This window comes from Cervus elaphus, chromosome 1, assembly GCF_910594005.1.
Source record: "Cervus elaphus chromosome 1, mCerEla1.1, whole genome shotgun sequence".
NCBI lineage: Eukaryota > Metazoa > Chordata > Mammalia > Artiodactyla > Cervidae > Cervus > Cervus elaphus.
In genome coordinates this window covers 97,913,109-97,930,983 of record NC_057815.1, presented here as the reverse complement: position 1 = coordinate 97,930,983, position 17,875 = coordinate 97,913,109, and the positions used below count along the sequence as shown (strand labels likewise).

Below are 17,875 nucleotides of genomic sequence, written 5' to 3'. Positions count from 1 at the left end.
TGTGAGTGACATCCACTCCGACCAATAATAAATGAGAGTGAAGATGTGAAGCGTAGACTCCGCCCCTTTTCCCTCAACTCGTTCAGTGAATGGTAGTAAAGTTGAGCAGCTGATATCAACCACCAATCCGTCAGGGCGGAAGAGGGCCGCGGAGACGACTGATGGGAGGAGGTGACGTGGCGGTGACGAGTGCACAAACTGAATGAGTGGCAGAAATATTGGCCATTCGACAGCCACACAGGCTAGGCGGTCTGCATTCTCGAGTCCTCCCTGAGCGCCGGAGACTTCGGGAAAGCGCCAATGAGCTTGACCTGAGTCTGATTGGCCTTCACCTGCACCAATCAGCGCCGGGCCTGGCGGAAGCGTCCCTCCTCGGACGCTCACTGGGCGCTGCGGCATGACAGGCCCCAGAGAAATGCCAATGTCCTAGGGGCCCTCCGCAAGTGACACTCAGCGGCACCAATCGACTTTCTTCCTCCCCGCGGCCGGCCTGGCGGGGCGGGGACGCTGCGCGGCGGCGGCTGAGGCGCTCGCCGAGTGGGGCCCTCCGGGCGGCGACGGCGGCTCTCGTAGGCGGTTCCGGTCGTGTATCAGCGGGCGGCGGCGGCTCATGGCGGCGACGGAGCTCAGAGGAGCGCTGGGCCCGGGCCCGGCCACCATGGCGGCCCCGGGCGGCGGCGGCGCCGGTCCCCCCGGCGTGGGAGGTGGAGGCGCCGGCGGCCGCGGAGACTCCGGGCCGGGCTCCGGGCTCGTGCCGGGCGCGGCGGCCACGGTGGCGGCGGGCGGCCCGAGCCCTGGGGCCGGGGCAGTGGCGGCGGCGGGCCCGGCTCCCGCGCCGCCGGCGGGGGGCTCTGGCGGCTCGGGCGCCGGGGGCTCGGGCTCGGGCTCGGCTCGCGAGGGCTGGCTCTTCAAATGGACCAATTACATCAAAGGCTACCAGCGGCGGTGGTTCGTGCTGAGCAACGGGCTCCTCAGCTACTACAGGTAACTGCTTCCGGGGCGCGTCCCCCCAGCCGCCCGCGACACAAGCCCACCCTCGCGAGAGTGGGCGCGCCGGGACGTACGGCGCCGCCCGCGTGCCCCGCCCTCGGCATCCCCCGGCCCCCGGCCCCGCCAGTTGCTCCGGGAGCATCGCGTCTCCTCTTGCGTCGTGTCCTCAACAGCGCCTCGGTGCAGCGAGGAGTCCGCAGGGAGGGCGCCGGTGTCGGTGCTTACGGGGGCAGAACCCGGGCACCGCTCCCCGGGAACTTGCTGTCAGAGTCCCGAGGCTTGGTTGTCTGTGCCCCGGCTCCAGAATTCAGGGTTATCAGCGGCCCTTGACGTTCCCGCCGTTGCTCCCTCCACGTTCAGGCACAAGGACGCCACGCACAGGGTGGCCTCGGGGTCTGTCCCCAGTCCTAATCTCCTCAAGATTCGCCTCAACTCTCGCCTTTGCACAGCCCACAATGGAGACGCGCCCTCCAGGGTTTCTGATAGTTTTGTCAGCTCCCGCGCCCTCCCAAGGAAGATGGTTAAGTGTTCCAGCCAGGATTGCTGGGGGCCAGCTGGTTAGTTCGGTTCAAGTTTCCTCAAAAGTAGAGTCCATGTCTTTTGTTTGACTCCTGTTTTAGCAGCGCTTGTGTTGGGACGTTTAATACACGTTTGTGGTGACTCACAGTCTTGCCATAACATAACATGCTTTTGGCAAGACCATTCTATTTGAGACCCGAAGGAGTAGTGTTAAGGCTATATTTCTTGCCTTCTGCCAGGAGTCGCTTTGCCACTGGGACAGTTTGGGTGAAGGAATCTCTTTTCCCTCAATTTCACTGTCTTGACTCTTAAAGAATTTTGAAGGAGAACTGAAGATGGGAGTTGGAGGTTGTTGAAGTAGGAGCACATTTTTACCTGGTCTCTAACATGGTAGAAAATGCCTTAGTGCATCCTCACTGTTTAAGTGACATTAATTGTGAACGTTTATGTGTATCATTTGAATTATTCAGAATTAACTTTCGTTTTAATCCTTTTAAATTATTTGTCCGGGACTATCAGTTTAAGGTTAAATCACAAATCTAAAGTTTTTGTTTGTTCCAAAGTTTTTCCCCTGCTCAAGTTCATGTTTTCCTGTTACACTGACCATCATTCTAATGTTAACTGATTCATATCCTAGCTTGGCTTATAAGTCAGTATGAACACTGATTCCCCATTTTTTAATAGTTGTGTATGAGCTGAAAGCCTTAAGTGTGTGGTCATTTTTCCTCATTCAGGTTTTTAATCAGATCTACTTCCCAGCCCAGTTTAGTCTTTAATCAGTACCTGTCTTGGTCAGTATTGATCTTGGTTGGACAGTAATAATGTATATGTTGTTATCTCTTAAGTACTTGTGACCACTTTTAATTTCTCTCCTACAAGAGCTAGTGGTACCTGTCTGACCACAGCTAGAACGCCTTCCCAAACATAGCAAACTATGTATTGGGAAATATGCCCCCGGGCCTGTCCTTGCCAGCCAAGACAGTTCCACCCACAAACCAACCAAGGAACAGCGTTCAGAATTATCAAGTCTACACGCTACCCTCAAAATCACATTTAACTACTTTCTATCAACCAGTTGGTATTCTTCCAAACTGGTTCTTTGGATCCCCATGTTCTTAGGGTTCATTTAGCCAGGTCGTCTTGCCTTCTGCTTTTCATGCCTCCAAAACCATCTCCTGTATATGCCTTTTACAAAATACGGTTTCTTTTTAACCAAGTGCTTCCTAAACCCATCCTCTGATGAACTGTCCTAATAGGCTTTGGCAGGCCGCCTTTTTACCTATCCTGTTCTTCATTATATACAAAGTTACACAGCTGTCCTGTTACTTAAAACCATATGTAGAATTCCAGCTCTCCCAGACACATCATGACAAGCCCATAGAATTAGTTTTCTTGGCTAGCTTCTAGAGATGGAGCTACTGTTTTGGCTGGCCTTTTGCAGGAAGAACTTACTAATCAGAAAACACCACCTAATACTGTGGTGCCTGAAGAACTTCTCTTGCACCCTGAAAAGCAGTTCTTTTGAAATACTTCTGCACTAATCATTTATAAGCAGAGGTGTATCTGCTTGAGCCAAGAGCTCCAGAGTCAAGCCTGCTCAAACTTCCAGAGTCCTCTGGTATTTTTAAAAGCTATAGACTGTATGATTCGGGAAACTTTTTTAGTTCATGGACATGACCTGAGCAGAGGAGATTCCTAGGAAGCGGCCTGTGGAAAAGATCAGCGCGTTGTGAGGAATGTGGCAGAAGGTCTGAGTCGCACCTTTGGAGTAGAAAGTGAGGGTGAGCCGGGAATTCAGCCTGCATTATTCATAATGTAACTGAAGCGCGGGGCGGGGGAGGGGAGGAGGAGTAGAAAGCAGGAGTCACGTTACAGCGTGGCAGGTGCGGGAGGTGGAAAATGGCCTGGTTTATTGAGACCCCCGCCCTCCCCCCGGCAATCCCATGCTTCTCGGCTGTGCATCTGAGGAAGAAAAACCAGTTTCATGTGACAAACCGAACAATAGCCAAGCTGTCATCCTAAGCACAGTGAACAGGCTTTCTCAAACCTACCCCAATCTTGGTTTCTAGAGATGGAGAGAATGTCGTCATTTCCGGCATGCAGGAATTTGGGATGTGCTAGGTGTGTTTGGCCACTTGGCACTCGTGAAAGAGAGACGGCCCTGCTTTGCACGCTGGCAGTTGGCAAAGGACTTTGACCTCTTTCTGTTCCAAGTTGGTCAGGGAAAACTGCAGTCTCAACATGCAGGTCCCCTGGGCAGGTCCACCGGTGGCGGGGAAATGAGCGCAGGTCGCCCTGTACCCTCGGCTGCGCTGGCGGCTCTGTTTTATGCCAAGTCTCTTGTAGCTTGTTGTCACCAAGCAGGGCTGTAAGGTTTAAAAGTTAGCCTATTAATAGAACTGTCAGTCAGTAGCAATGGAGAAAATTTTTACACCCAGTCTTCTGAGAAGAGATTTGCTGAATTTCTCCTAGCTATTAATAGGGTGGCTTAGGAGTTCCCACCAATAGAGGTCAGTGGACCTTAGGAAAGAATATATTCCTGAAAGATTATACCACCCCGTGCTCCTTTAATGAATATTCTTTCTTCACTCCCACAGAGACCTAGTGATTCCTCTTTCATATCATTTAAGCTGTATTTTATGGCTTCCCTGGTGGCTCAATGGTAAAGAATATGCCTGCCAGTGTGGGAGACACAGTTCTATCCCTGGGTTGGGTTCGATCCTCTGAAGAAGGGAATGGCAACCCACTCCAGTACTCTTACCTGGGGGATCATACCGGGGACAGAGGAGCCTGGTGGGCTACAGCTCATGTGGTCGCAGAGAGTCAGACACCACTTAGAGGCTGAGCACACACACACAATATTTGATACTCTAAACATCTAAGTGTGCCTTACACGTCTGCAAGATGGTTTTAAGAGTGGTATGACAGTTCTCACTGGGGCTGAGTTATAGTGGATTGGGGGAGTGGATTGTTCAATATTTATAAAATGGAGCTATTCTTTTAACTTTTTTTTTTTTTTTTGGCCACACCACGTGGCATGTGGGAGGTAACCCATGCCCCCTGCCCTGGGAACAGTGTCTTAATCATTGGCCTGCCAGAGAACTCCCTCTTTCTCTTAGAGAATAAGATTATTATACAGAATTTGGTTGCGTGAGTTTATAAAGCACCCTTTGACCTTTGATAATTGTATCTTGCTAAATGAAAGGTAACTCCTGACTGTAAAGGGGCCTGAGGGGACTCTGGGGGGATGGAAGTGCTCTCCGTCTTGATTGTGAAGGTGGTTGCACAGTTGTTTACATTTGTCCAAGCTCACTAAATTGTACACTTAAAATTGCTGGGTTAATGCTCTCTGTAGTTCGCCTTCAGTGAAGCCTGTTTTTCCAAAGCTCAGGGTGAGGGGAAGAGCGGAGCAGTAAACTCCGACTCAGAACACTTACAGGCTCAGAAGGGAAGTCCCTGCTGATTGGCTTTTTAATTGGAGGGAGCCATGCGAGGAGAATATTGGAACTTGCTGATTCCTAAGACTGCGGTACTTTTGAAAGACGGAGCTGTGACGTAGGATGTGCCGAGGGAAGGCGCATGCGTCTGTGAAGTAGGCTGTGCTGAGGCCAGGCGCGCGCCCGCTCAGCTGTCTGCCTCTTGCAGGTCGAAGGCGGAGATGAGGCACACGTGCCGCGGCACCATCAACCTCGCCACGGCCAACATCACGGTGGAGGACTCCTGCAACTTCATCATCTCCAATGGGGGCGCGCAGACCTACCACCTGAAGGCGAGCTCGGAGGTGGAGCGGCAGCGCTGGGTCACGGCCCTGGAGCTGGCCAAGGCCAAGGCGGTGAAGATGCTGGCCGAGTCAGGTGGGGCGAGCCCCTGTCGCGCAGACCTCCTTTGCCCCCACTGTCATCTAATTACCAGCTGTCTGCTGGCTGAATCTCTCCTGGAGGGCTGGCTTTCAGCTCGGCAGTTCAGCCCCTCAGGGGACGTCTCGTGATGTCTGGAGACGTCTTATTGCCACTGAGGGGGGTGGTGCTCCTGAAACGCGGGAGCAGAGGCCAGGGCTGGAGCTCCCACCAGCGTTCAGGACAGCCCCTCGCCTGTCCCCGCCAGAGGCGGCTGGCCCCAAATGTCAGAACGGTTGAGATTGGGAAACTCTTGTCTTAGAAGCATGGCAGTTACCTTTTGGCTTCTAATGCCCACCGACTGCCTTAAAATCTTGAGAAAAGATGATTTTATAAATCAGTTTTATTGATTTTATTGATAAATCAGATCCAAACTGATAAGCTCACAGGTTGGATCTGTCCTTACTGTTTCCTTTTCTCCTGACATCTTCTCACTTAACTGTTTGTTTAGTTGAATTGAAACCAGCAATCTCCATAGACTGCCAAAAGCACGATATGTGAACCCCCTGGCACTGGGCAGAGACCCCTGATGGTGGGCTTGCTCTCATGGCAGTAGGGGCAGAGGGGCTCCAGCCATCCCTCATCTCTGCCTGACGCCTGGGTCGGCGACCGGAGCTGTTTCATGCCTGAGATACATGGGAAAAAATTACTTGTGATATTTTCTGTGAAAAATCTTAATTTTGCTAGCATAGTTTCACTAAAAAGCACAGCCTGCTTATGTTTTGATTTTTCTTAAAGGAAAATGGTAGTTTAATCATACTGAGCTTGTTCGCTTAGAGCTGACCGCGGTGCTCACCTGCTGACTTCTGTTCATCTCTTGTTCTTCTTATCTCTTGTGGTTCCCCATGCTGTGTTTAATGTCTCTTAAGCAATGAAAGGGAAGTTTCCTGCTTTATAAATCTCTGGGTCACAGGTATATTCTGACTCCGGCCCTGCCCCTTTATCTAGCAGATATAGATAGGGCAGGTCTTTCCGTGTTTCTTTTGTTTTATTTTAGTGCTGACTTTAGCTCCCCCAGAGGAAGGGACATGGCTGGAAAAGAACTTCGCAGTTACACAGCGTTAAGGAGAATACTTAAGGACAATACTGCCAGCGAGAGGCAGGCACAGCCCCTCCGTGCCTTGTTATTCAGGAGGCATTTAACAGCAGGCCTTGCATGGCTTCCAGTGCAGCGGTGACTTCAGTGTCAGATGAATTCATCATGAAGTTCCTGAGTTCTCCCGTAGGAAAGAGGAATTATGTGTCTTTTGATGATGTGAGAGTGGTTTACAGAGGGCTGGGCTGCAGGACATACAGGGGCCTGCTGACCACCCAACAGATGATTGTGGATTGGCACTCATAGTCAGATTGACTGTTTTGGGACCCTCACGCTAGGGTTAAAGGCTCAATAATTCATTCCCAACCGTAAGAGCCATTTAGTTTCTCCACCCTAACCTCTCGGTCACCTGTTCACAGACTTTAGTGTGCATCAGACTTACCCAGACAGCTTATTTGAAATGCAGGTTCCTGGACCTTGGCTCACACCAGCGAGATCAAAGCTTTTCTAGGGGTGGGACCGGAGGCTCTGCACCTTTAGGAAGAACCCTGAGTGGGCTGTGAGGGGATTGGATGAGGGTGGCCCAAAGATGCCGGCCTCTAGTTAGAAGGCAAGTAAGTACTAGGGATGTCGTGGACAGCACGTGACTGTGGTGAGCTCTGCTGTGTGGTGTGTTTGAAAGTTGCCAAGAGAGCAGATCCTGAAAGTCTCATCACAGGGAAATGCCTTCCTTTTGTGTCTGTGTGAGGTGACGGACGTTGGTTACTTTAGTCATTTCCTGATAGATGCAAGACGTGCGTGTGTACACCTGAAACTTACAGCAGCATCACACGCCAGTTACGTCTCAATAAAATCAGAAAAGCACCAGCAGGAGAAGTGCCCACTGTGGTCTGCCCCAGGCGTCTGCCGCAGCGGGCCGAGGACCGGTGCGGGGGATCGCCTGGCGGCGGGGAATCCGGCCGGTCACTGCGCAGGCTGAGGGTGCGGGTCCGCTCGCAGCGTGTTGGGAGCGTTCCGGCTCTCGGCCCTGGGCCCGGAGTTTACCGCTCCCCTTCTCGCCTCACAGATGAGTCAGGAGACGAAGAGTCTGTCTCCCAGACTGACAAGACGGAGCTGCAGAACACCCTGCGGACCCTGTCCAGCAAAGTGGAGGACCTGAGCACCTGCAATGACCTGATCGCCAAGCACGGCACGGCGCTGCAGCGCTCGCTCAGCGAGCTGGAGGCCCTGCGGCTGCCGGCCGAGAGCAGCGAGAAGATCAAGCAGGTCAACGAGCGCGCCACGCTCTTCAGGATCACGTCCAACGCCATGATCAACGTGAGCGCCCCGCGGGAAAGGCCACTCCCGCCGTGTGCTGGAAAAGGGCCACGCCCCTCCCGCGTGGTGGGAAAGGCTGTGATTGGCAAGGCATAAACCATGGGTCCTGCCTCCCTGTTCAAGGGATTTGAGTTGCAGTGTCTGTTGCGTGAAACTGAATAGGGTGCAGGAATAGAATGACCCTCCACGCTGCCCTGCTCGAGTGATCAGGAGGGCGCTGCCCAGCCTGGCTTCTGCCCCAGCAGGGCCTCTGATGGCGACGCTGAGTCCTTCACCTTCGGGGTTGCGACTCTTTCTTTCTCTCTCTTTTTCTTTCATTCTTTCTTTCTGTCTCTTCCTGCCTCCCTCCCTCCCTCCTTATCTATTTTTCTTAACTCTATCTGTTGGGACTGAAAGATCTTCATGGGTCCTTTCCACCTTTCAGTTCTTTGAGATTTCCATTGGAATCTGACCCCTGCTTTGCTAGTGCGTGCTGGCCTGCAGTGTGGTAAATGGGGGGCTGGGCCAAGTAGTACTGAAAACCTTGGAATCCGGGTGAGTCTCACCTTTAGGCTTTGAGAGGTGATAGATCTCTTTGAGAGAGCTCTAGGTGATGGAGCTTCCCTGGTGGCTCAGATGGTAAAGAATGCCTGCAATGCAGGAGACACGGGTTTGATCCCTGGGTCGGGAAGATCCCTGGAGAAGGAAATAGCAACCCACTCCAGTATTCTTGCCTGGAGAATCCCGTGGACAGAGGAGCCTGGCAGGCTACAGCCCATGCGATTGGAAATTGTCAGACACGACTGAGCGACTAACACTTCAACACACTTCGGGATGATAAGACGACAGACTCAACCTTGGGCACTTTGCTTTTCAAAAGAAGGGGCCAGTGCTTCTGCCCCCTGCGGCTCTTGGCTCGTGTGACTCGTGGGTCTGTGGGGCCCATCAGCCACCTGGAGGCAGGGCTCCCAGTAAGCCCAAAGTGCACTGGCACTGGCGATGTGGGCCGGGTGCCGGGTGCGGAGTGAGTGTGGTTTATAAACTGCCGCGTTTCCCTGCTGGAGACCAGTCCGCACCCGGCAGGTGATTTTAGTCACCTTCCAGGTAGGAGCACAAGAAGCATGGTTCTCAAGGCCCGTGAGAAGCCAACTCTGTGAGAAAGGGCTTACACAGGTGGTGCTTTGTTTTCCTGTCTAATTAAATGGCAGGAACGTAACGCTTCCCGATAGCTCGGTTGATAAAGGATCCGCCTGCAGTGTAGGAGACCCTGGGTTGATTCCTGGGTGGGGAAGATCCCCTGGAGAAGGGAAAGGCTTCCCACTCCAGTATTCTCCAGCTTCCCTTGTGGCTCAGCTGGTAAAGAATCTGCTTGCAATGCGGGAGATCTGGGTTCGATCCCTGGGTTGGGAAGATCTGGAGGAGGGCATGGCAACCCACTCCAGTGTTCTGGCCAGGGGAACTCCATGGACTCAGTCCATGCGGTCAGAACGACCTGGACACAATTAAACAACTTTCACACTACCTTCAGTAGGGTCAGATTTTCCCCCTTATTGAAGAAGTGATAAGGAGGATTCTGTTTAGAACTAGTTTAGTTCGTGCAGCTCCCAGAAATCAAAAGTCTTTTCCTTTGACCAAGGGAAATTTTACTTTCCTGCATGTAAAACCCCTCAGTAGAAAGTTGTGGTGACTTTTATTTTTGCTCCCTGTTCTGAGGCTCTGAGCGCTCCTCCGTGCTCCCACTCACACACAGGCGGGCAGGGAAGTCACTCTGTCCACTGAGGGCTTGGGGGCAGATCAGTGTCTCGGCAGCGTCAGCTGTGCTGCGCACCCCAGCGCGGGCGCCGGTGTCTCTGGCATCTGGTCCTCTTCTCTTTCCAGACTCGTCCACTTCTTGGCGCCTGTTTTTCTCGTCCTCCTCTGATCAGGAAAACTCATAAATCATACAGGTCATTTAATCAATAGTACATAAATATATGTATGAAATAGAACGGCTCAGGAAACAATTGTCTTACCTTTTATCCAAGTCTGCTCCCATGACAGTTTTTCTTTCTACTATGATAAATATTTGCTACATAAAACACCTCTTGCTTTAAAAATGTCTCACAAAACTGAAACTTTATTTTGGACTTTTCCCTCGAAGACATGCTTGTCTTTGTTCCCGAGCTCTAGGCGTCCGGAGCTTGTGTCTGCTCTCACTCTCTTCTCCAGCGTGCACGGCCTCTGCCCCTTTTGTAGCCAGTTATTGCTGGTAAGGCATTTTTTTAATCCATGTGTTGTTTCCTAGGGGATAATGGTAAGGCCTGAAAAGTGCTGTGTAGCACATCACATCTCAAAACAGGCAGTGTCAATGCAAAGGAAGAGTGCGTGAGTTTCGCTCAGCTGCCTGCTTGCTTAGGATACAGCTTTTCTTGCTACCAGAGTGAGTCGCTAAGCAGGGGAGTGAATTTGAGACTGTTAGTGTATCCATTTACTAATTCAGTGAACACCTATTGAGCACCTTCTGTGTTCTAGGCACAGTGCTAGGGGATATGGCCGTGGTCCCTGCCCTCAGGGAGATGACTCTCCGTTTAGGGGCCGAGAGGTGAACAGATGATTATGGAGTGTGCTGAGCGCCCCGAGAGACAGGGGCACAGGCTGCTGTGCTGTAATCCTTGGGGGTCCAGCTCAGACTGGGAGGATTTGAGAAGGTAACACCTCAACTAAATTCTGGAAGACCTGAGAGGTCTTCCTGTGAAAAAAAAGGCACCCCTGATTCGGGGCCGTGGAATCCAGTGGCCCCAGGTAACCGTCTCTGTTGTCTGGGGCGCCTCCTTCCCCTGTGACCCCAGTTCCTTTTCTGTAAGTGGCGATGGTTCTGCTCTTGGGGTGTGGAAAGGCTTTCATGAGCTCATGGGTGTTGAGAGATGGGCACAGTGCCTGGCATGCCGTCGCCTCTTGCTGACCGAGTTGTCACTGGTCTCAGGGGATGTGGGGCAGGAGCCTGTCCAGGTGTGGCCGGGGGGCCCATCTCTGCCCCGCAGGCTCTGGGAGCCGCTCCGGTGGAGGAAGGAGCTGAGAGAAGGCAGGAGAGGCGCTCGGGTGGCAGGCATGCTGTGCGTGCAGATCCTACATGGGCTTGAGGGGAGTCGGTTAGGAGGGGACAAGACCGACTCTGGTGCAGGCGTAACTGTAGTTGCAAACGCATTGTTGAGTGATGACTCGGAGCCAGGTCTTTCTGAGAGCTTTACCTGTTCCCGTTAAGCAACGCTGTGAGAGCGCTGCGGTTGTCATGCTTGTTTCACAGATGAGGACGGTGAGGAGCCTCTCGGTTCAATAACTTGCTAAAAGTCCAGTTAGACAGTGGGATGGAGCTGTGATGACCCAGGGTATGCTCTCTGTGCCACCTGGAGTACAGAGTTTGGAAAGAAGTATAAAGATGGCAGCAATGTCAAAGAACAGTCCGTAGGTTCTGATCGTTGGACGTGGGGAGGGAGGAAGGCTCAGAATCCAGGAAGCGCCTTCCTTCTCCGTTAGGGCAGGTGGAGAGCCTGCCACTGTCCTTGGGTGGAGATGTGAGTGGAAAGGGAGCGTGGCGAGTTCGGCAGGAGGATGCTGAGTTTGAGGTTACTTTGAGCTGTTGGGTAGTCTGATCTGCGGCTCCCCGAGCACAGAGCCGGAATTCCTGACTCCACAGGCCGTAGTCCATAGGTCAGGGTTGAAACCATGGGAGCAGATACTCTATTTACCTTTTAGTTTCTCTTTAACATTGTCTAGACTTTTAAGCTTCCATTGCTTTCTTCCTCCATTTATTTATTAAGTAAACTTTATGGACTCCCACTGTGTACAAAGCAGCCAAGTTAGGAGCTGGAGATAAGTATGTGAATAAGCTATGAACGGTATCTTCAAGTCACTCATGATCCATCTGGAGAGAAAGTCACGCCCCTGCTGTGGATGCTGAGAAAGAGAAACATGTGCAGAGGAGAGCCTGGCTCCTTTGGGGATGGGGGCGGGGAGTGTCCCAGAGAAGTAACAGTTGCCACAGATCTCAAAGAATGAGGCGCACTTGGCCAAGTAGAAGAAGGAGGCGGAGGGCATTCTGGGCCAAGGGAACAGCACTGGGGAAATCTGTGTGTCTGAGAAGGGCGCGCTGGGGGGGGCGGGGCTCCGGGGCGGGGGCGGGGCCCTGTGTGTCCGCAGCCAGCGGTCAGGCCTGGGTCTGACCCACGCGGAGCCTGGGGCAGGACTGAGCAGGTCGGGTTTGTGTTCTGTCTCTTCTCTGACCCCTCAGATAGGCGTTGGCTTTTGAGGTCGGTCGTTCTCTTAGTGACCGAGATAGAGGCCAAGGATGTTTCCCGTGTCTGGTCTGACGTGGTGCAGACTCGGCCACTGTTGGCGTTGCGTTCCTCTGCTGTCGGCAGCTTGAGTGTGGTCGGGAATGGGTCAGAAGCCACACGCGGCGCCCCAGGCTCTCTCCCCTCCCGGTCAGCAGCCCCCCGTGGCTGCCACAAACCTTGGTCTAGCTTTGCTGCTCAGCTGGCGTCCGTGTGGTCCTCATGACCAGGAAAATACTAACCGTGACAACCGCACTCGGGGTTCTCTGTCTGTTTTTCTGGGGTTGACCTTGGTTGTGTCACGGAGCTGGCTGTCCCTGACGCTGTGCCGTGACAGCGAAGGCCTTTCACTGTACTTCACTGGCTCGGGTCCCCAGAGTGAGATTACTCGGTGGGCTTCCAGAGGCCTGGGGGGTCTCTGAGTGGTCGAGGTGAGGGGACCCGTGTCCGCTCTGTCTCCATACAGGCCTGCAGAGATTTCCTCGTGCTGGCCCAAACCCACAGTAAGAAGTGGCAGAAGTCCCTGCAGTACGAGAGGGACCAGCGCATCCGCCTGGAGGAGACCCTGGAGCAGCTGGCGAAGCAGCACAACCACCTGGAGAGGGCCTTCCGGGGGGCCACGGTGCTGCCCGCAGGCGCGCCCGGCGCCGGTGCCAGCAAAGGTGGGGGGCTCGGGGGCTCGGTGGGGGGCTCGTGCGGCTGCCGGCGGAGCCCCGGGTCTGCAGTCAGTGCCTCACCCGAGATGGAATTCAGCCCTCCGTGTCTCCTGCCTCTCCCGCTGCTTTCTGCCTGTTCCTGTGTGTGGTTTGTGTTTGGAAGGCCTGCCGTGCCGGGTTTGATAAATGTAGCAAAGTGAACAAACGCGGCTTGTCCCCTCCTGGCAGATCAGTGCTGCTCTGGCAAAGGCGACCTGAGTGACGAGGATGACGAGAATGAGTTTTTTGACGCCCCTGAGATCATCACCGTGCCCGAGAACTTGGGCCACAAGTGAGTTAGGCTTGACTGCCCTCCCCCCTGCCTGGCCATTGAAAGGCTGGAAATGTTTCCTTGGGAACATCCTAGTTGTTCCCAAGGCCTGGACTCTTTGCCCTAAGTGCCTGGGAGAGTGTCTGTCTTTACATGAACAGCTTCTCCAGAGACGTTTATTCCTACACGCTCTTCTCAGTGGCGTCTCTCGGTCACTCGTGAATAAGTTGGTGCAGTGTCCTTAGCGTTCTGCTTTGTAAAGACGTGGCAAGGACCGCTGTCTAGTTCTGCTCGTTAGTCTCATCCTCATCCGTTTCCCACCCGTGTAGACGCACCGGCAGCAACATCAGCGGAGCCAGCAGCGACATCAGCCTTGATGAACAGGTAACGCTCACCTGGGGTGATCAGCAGGGGTGGACCGAGTGTGTCCAGGGATGTGCTTGTAAAGTACTAAAGTGGAACAGGAGATTCCGATTTTTTTTTTTTAGCATGGGGGAAGGGAGGCTTAGGAATCCTGGATTGTCTGTTCTTTGCGGGTCCCTGAATGGCTTTGTGTTTGTGCTCAGTACAAGCACCAGCTGGAGGAGACCAAGAAGGAGAAGCGGACGCGGATACCGTACAAGCCGAACTACAGCCTGAACCTGTGGAGCATCATGAAGAACTGCATTGGCAAAGAGCTCTCCAAGATCCCCATGCCGGTGAGGGTCTGGCCCACCGGGGCTGCTGCCCGGGGCCCCTCAGGCCTGGGGGGCTGCCGGGACAGCCAGGCCACGCCCCCCCGCCATGGCCGCCTGTGGCGGGACAGGTGTTATCCGTACAATCACAGACTAGAATCCATCATCTAGAACCAGGGGCTTTCATTTGGGCTAGGTTTCTGGTATGCTTCCAGATCAGTGAGAATCAGATGCGTTGTTCAGAAGCAGTGATTTATGAGCAGTTTCTTAGGCCAGATGTACTGGGGCCGTGCAGAGATAAATTCAGTATCGTTTCTGTTCTCACGACCCATGTAGTTCAAGAGACAGGCACGAAGATGGGTAGCGGACCTTCCTTTCAGTGATCGTCTGGTGGGAAATGCCGCTCTCACAGAGGCTTGGGGAGCGCAGAGCAGAGCAGCTCATTCCAGGCGGGACGCTGGGGCCCGTGTCCTGGGGATGGTGGCGTTTCCCTGCCTCCCATCAGGCCCACCTCGCGTCTGTCCAGGCTGCTTTAGAAGGGGCCGGTTTAGGATTGCACGCGTGGTCCTGTCACCGCTCCCCTGGGAATCCCTTGCTCGCTGCTCCCTGCTCTGAGCGGAGTCCACCTCCCCCGGGGCTTGCCCCACCCCCGCCCAGGAGGCGTGCCCTCTGCACAGGCATTGTGCCCCCGGGAGCCACCTCAGGTCCGCCCCGGCTCCTCGGCGTCTGCCCACACTGCTCTCTCTGCCCACACTTCCCTCAGCTCCCACCCGCCCTTGCCACTCCGCTTCTACCCTGGCTGGTGCCTTTTCTTCAGGAGCCGACTGCAGAGCCGTCTTCCAGCCCCCTTCACCCAGGCATCCCGTCAGGGCGAGCCGTCTCATCCCTGTGTCCCAGCAAGTGCCCCTGTTTATTTCTGGGCGGTGGGTTTCACCTTCTCTTTCATCCCCTGAGCGTTTACTGGCAGCCAAGCTGCTGGGGGTGTATCAGTTAGGCACAGGTTCAATTTACAGAGCTCAGAACACGTTGGTTTAGACCCAGGGTCAGCAGACTGTGGCCTTGGAGCCAACGCTGACTGCTCTCTGTACAGCTTACGAGCCGAGCGCCGCTTTCATAGTTTTAAATGGTTGGAAAATGTCAAAAAGAGGCTAGTATTTTGTGATGTGAAAACTATGTGAAGTTTAGATGTCAGTGTCCTTGAGGTTTTATTGGAATGCAGTAAACGCTCCTTCACGTACCGATTGTCCATGGCTGCCCTCCTCCTAGAACAGCAGTGCTGAGTAGGTGTGACAGAGGCCATATGGCCCTCAAAGCCCAAATAGTTACAGTCTGGCCTTTCACAGAAAAAGCTGGCCCACAAATACGAGCTTCAGTCACCATCACGCTGGAGTCCAGCAGCAGGTGGTCGGGTTCTGGTCAACACTTCCGCTGCCGTGACCAGCCTCCCCCGGCCTGTGGTCCTGCCCCGTGGCCTTGGTTCCTGGGTGCTGGGGGGCTGCTACAGCCCAGGCCCTTGGGGGGCGAGGAGAGGGCACGCCTGCCTTTTCTGGGTGCTTCCTGAAAAGTGCATGAACCATCCCCTTCAGTCTCTTTATGTACTCAGAACTCAGTTGCATGGCCTCAGCTTGCTAGGGATCACGACTTCTGTTTTTGGTGCCGTGGCCAGTATGATACCTGGGTATTCTGCTGCCTGTGGATGAAGGGGAGAGAGGAGTGGGGGGGCTGCAGATTCTGCCCATGTGCCGTCCGGAGACAGAGGCTCCCGGCCGCTCGGGGCCTACGGAGAGTGAGCGGTTCTGCCTCCCGTGGATGGCGTTCTGCGCAGACCATTTTACTAGTCTTCATACCTTTGGTGTGTAGCCAGGGCCTGGCAGATATATATCGTTCAGCAAATGTGAGTCTTGGAAAATAAATAGGTTTGTATATGAGCGTGTAGGATTTTGGTAGAAAAAGACTCCTCTCCAGACCGGAAGGGGCTGTGAGTAGGCACAGGAGAGAAACGTAAAATGATTGGTTCAAGGGGTGGGGCAGGGGGTCTGAAAAAGAAGCCCCACTCTTTTGGCCCAGCGCCCTAAGAAAGTGGTAGGAAAGGGGGCTGGAAAGGCCAGTCATTGCTGTGGAAATTCAGTTCCTGCTCAGAGGAGCGTCTCTGCCCCCATGACCCCTGTCCCCTTCGGTTCCTGCTGACGCTGCCGCAGCCCGGCCCTCACCCATCGCCCGCCTGTGCTGGCTCACAGGAGGCTGAGCCCCCAGGCGGCTTCTTCTCTGTCTGTCTGCGGGCTGTGCTGGGGCCCCAGGCGAGGCCCCAGAAGGCATCTGGAGTGGGCGGGAGGAGGGAGCCGCCCTGGGGTGCTCCCCGCAGCTGCGTCCTGGGCCGCACTCCTGCCGGATGGGCCCAAAGGCCTCAGCTCCTGCCCGGGCCTGTGGCCTCTGTGTGCAGTGACCCCACGTGGCCCTCGGTCCCTGCAGCCTCCCGACGCTGGCGGCTTCCTGCTGCTGCTCATCTCCAGGCTGTCTCTCACACTGCTCCGCGCTCCGTCAGCCATGTCACTAATGCCTGCTCCCTTCCACTTTGAAGTCTCAGATTTCTCTGTCCCCGGTGAGCCCTCTGAGTGGTAAAAACGACAAGTAGGAAAAGCCTGCCCGCTCTTGGAGACGCTGTGGGTCCTGGCACAGCTCTTGGGGGCAGGGCCGTGTAGTGTGATGAGTAGTGATCACCTGCCGGCAGGCTGATCTGTCCGTGGTCGCCAGCGGAGCGCATCCACGCCCCACTTTCCCCGAAACGTATGGAACTGTTACTGCCTGGTGGATGCAGCTCAGCTCCTGAGAAGTGTTGTCCGCATAGTTAATAAGTGCCCGCTTGTGAAAGACCTGGAGGATTTGCGTTCCGTCCATCCATTTCCCCTCCATGTGCATTTTCCTCATCATATAGCTCTTCTCTCCATGGACAGGTGGTGGTGGAGTCCGCTACTTGAAGACTGTTTTAGTTGAGGCGTGGTAGATCATCCTTCCCCATTGGGAAATTTTCACAGGGAAATGCTTGGCTTATTTCTCAGAAAAAACAGGCCCTTTTTAAAAATACATAAATGCATAGAAAAAATATGGAAACTACTAAGGATGGTTATCTTTGGGTGATGGTATTTCAAGTAGATTTTTTTTTCCTTTTAACTTTGTTTCTCCAAAGTGTTATAGCGGAAATTACAAGATATTTCGTAATTGGGAAGATAGTAAATATTAGGGTAATATGTGACTCATAGAGATTGACTGGCAGGAGGTTGGATAAAAATGCAGAAAAAGACAGGAAAAGAGATAGGACTCTAGGAAAGAAAAGTGTTGTTTTTGCATGTTTCAGTAACCAAAATGTTGCTTTCGGTCAGCCTCATTCAGTCCCAAGGGTGGTTCTTTCTTCCTTCTTCTCTTCTCTGGACTCAGAACTCAGCTGCCGGTATTCAGGCTTGTTTAGCTGGGCTGCTGATTAAACAGCGCCAACCTCGGAACAACTGGGAACCTAACCTCTTTTGATAATAAGTTTTTAAATAGTAAAGTCATCATACGTTCCAAATAATCAACTTAGAAGCTGAGTCTTTGGGGGTGAGGGAGAACAGTCTCTTCTTTTGACTTCTCTGCCCCCGGTGGGTTGTACAGGGCCTGGCACCTGTTAATTTGCGGCCTGAGTGGGTACCTTCTCCCCAAGAGAGGCACACACAGACACACGCTCGCTTCATCCTGTAGTCGAGTGCCCTCAGGTTGGCTCTAAACTTGAAGACAGGAGCCCTCTCTCTGCCCCTGGCGCGAACACTCCCGGGCCAGAAACACAGCTCTGCAGCCTCAGAGAAGGAGGCAGCACCCTGGCCTGATGGGGCCCTGGTCTGAGACCAGTGGTGGCCCAGTGTGGAGGGAAGCTGGCCGCTGCAGCCTGCTCCCCGTCAGGACTGCCCCCTCCTGGACTCTGCTAGCCTTCCTCTCCTCCTCAGAAGGGTTCCATGCCCAGCCTCCTCTCTGGGTGTCCTGGTACCACGTCCATTCCCCTTTCGTTCACTCATTCAATGCCTGTTTGGTGACAGGCGTCGTGGATATGCAGTGCTGAGCAGAAGAGGCGTGGTTCCCATCTCAGCTTTCAGTTAGCAAATCAGTGCAGGCGGAGATTTCCGCAGTCCCAGACGCGAGCAGCTCACCGCCGAGAACGGG

The 17,875-nt window shown here is 53.9% G+C and overlaps 1 protein-coding gene across 1 annotated transcript in view; it reads left to right on the top strand.

Moving 5' to 3' along the window:
• Positions 1 to 17,875, top strand: part of LOC122701446 (oxysterol binding protein) — a 31,278-nt gene continuing 13,403 nt past the window's right edge. The window contains exons 1-7 of the mRNA XM_043914390.1: positions 1 to 984; positions 5,155 to 5,363; positions 7,508 to 7,758; positions 12,514 to 12,709; positions 12,932 to 13,034; positions 13,343 to 13,397; positions 13,580 to 13,711. Of these exons, the coding sequence (XP_043770325.1) occupies positions 611 to 984; positions 5,155 to 5,363; positions 7,508 to 7,758; positions 12,514 to 12,709; positions 12,932 to 13,034; positions 13,343 to 13,397; positions 13,580 to 13,711 (1,320 nt within the window). The 5' untranslated portion in view covers positions 1 to 610. The remainder of the gene's footprint in view (positions 985 to 5,154; positions 5,364 to 7,507; positions 7,759 to 12,513; positions 12,710 to 12,931; positions 13,035 to 13,342; positions 13,398 to 13,579; positions 13,712 to 17,875) is intronic.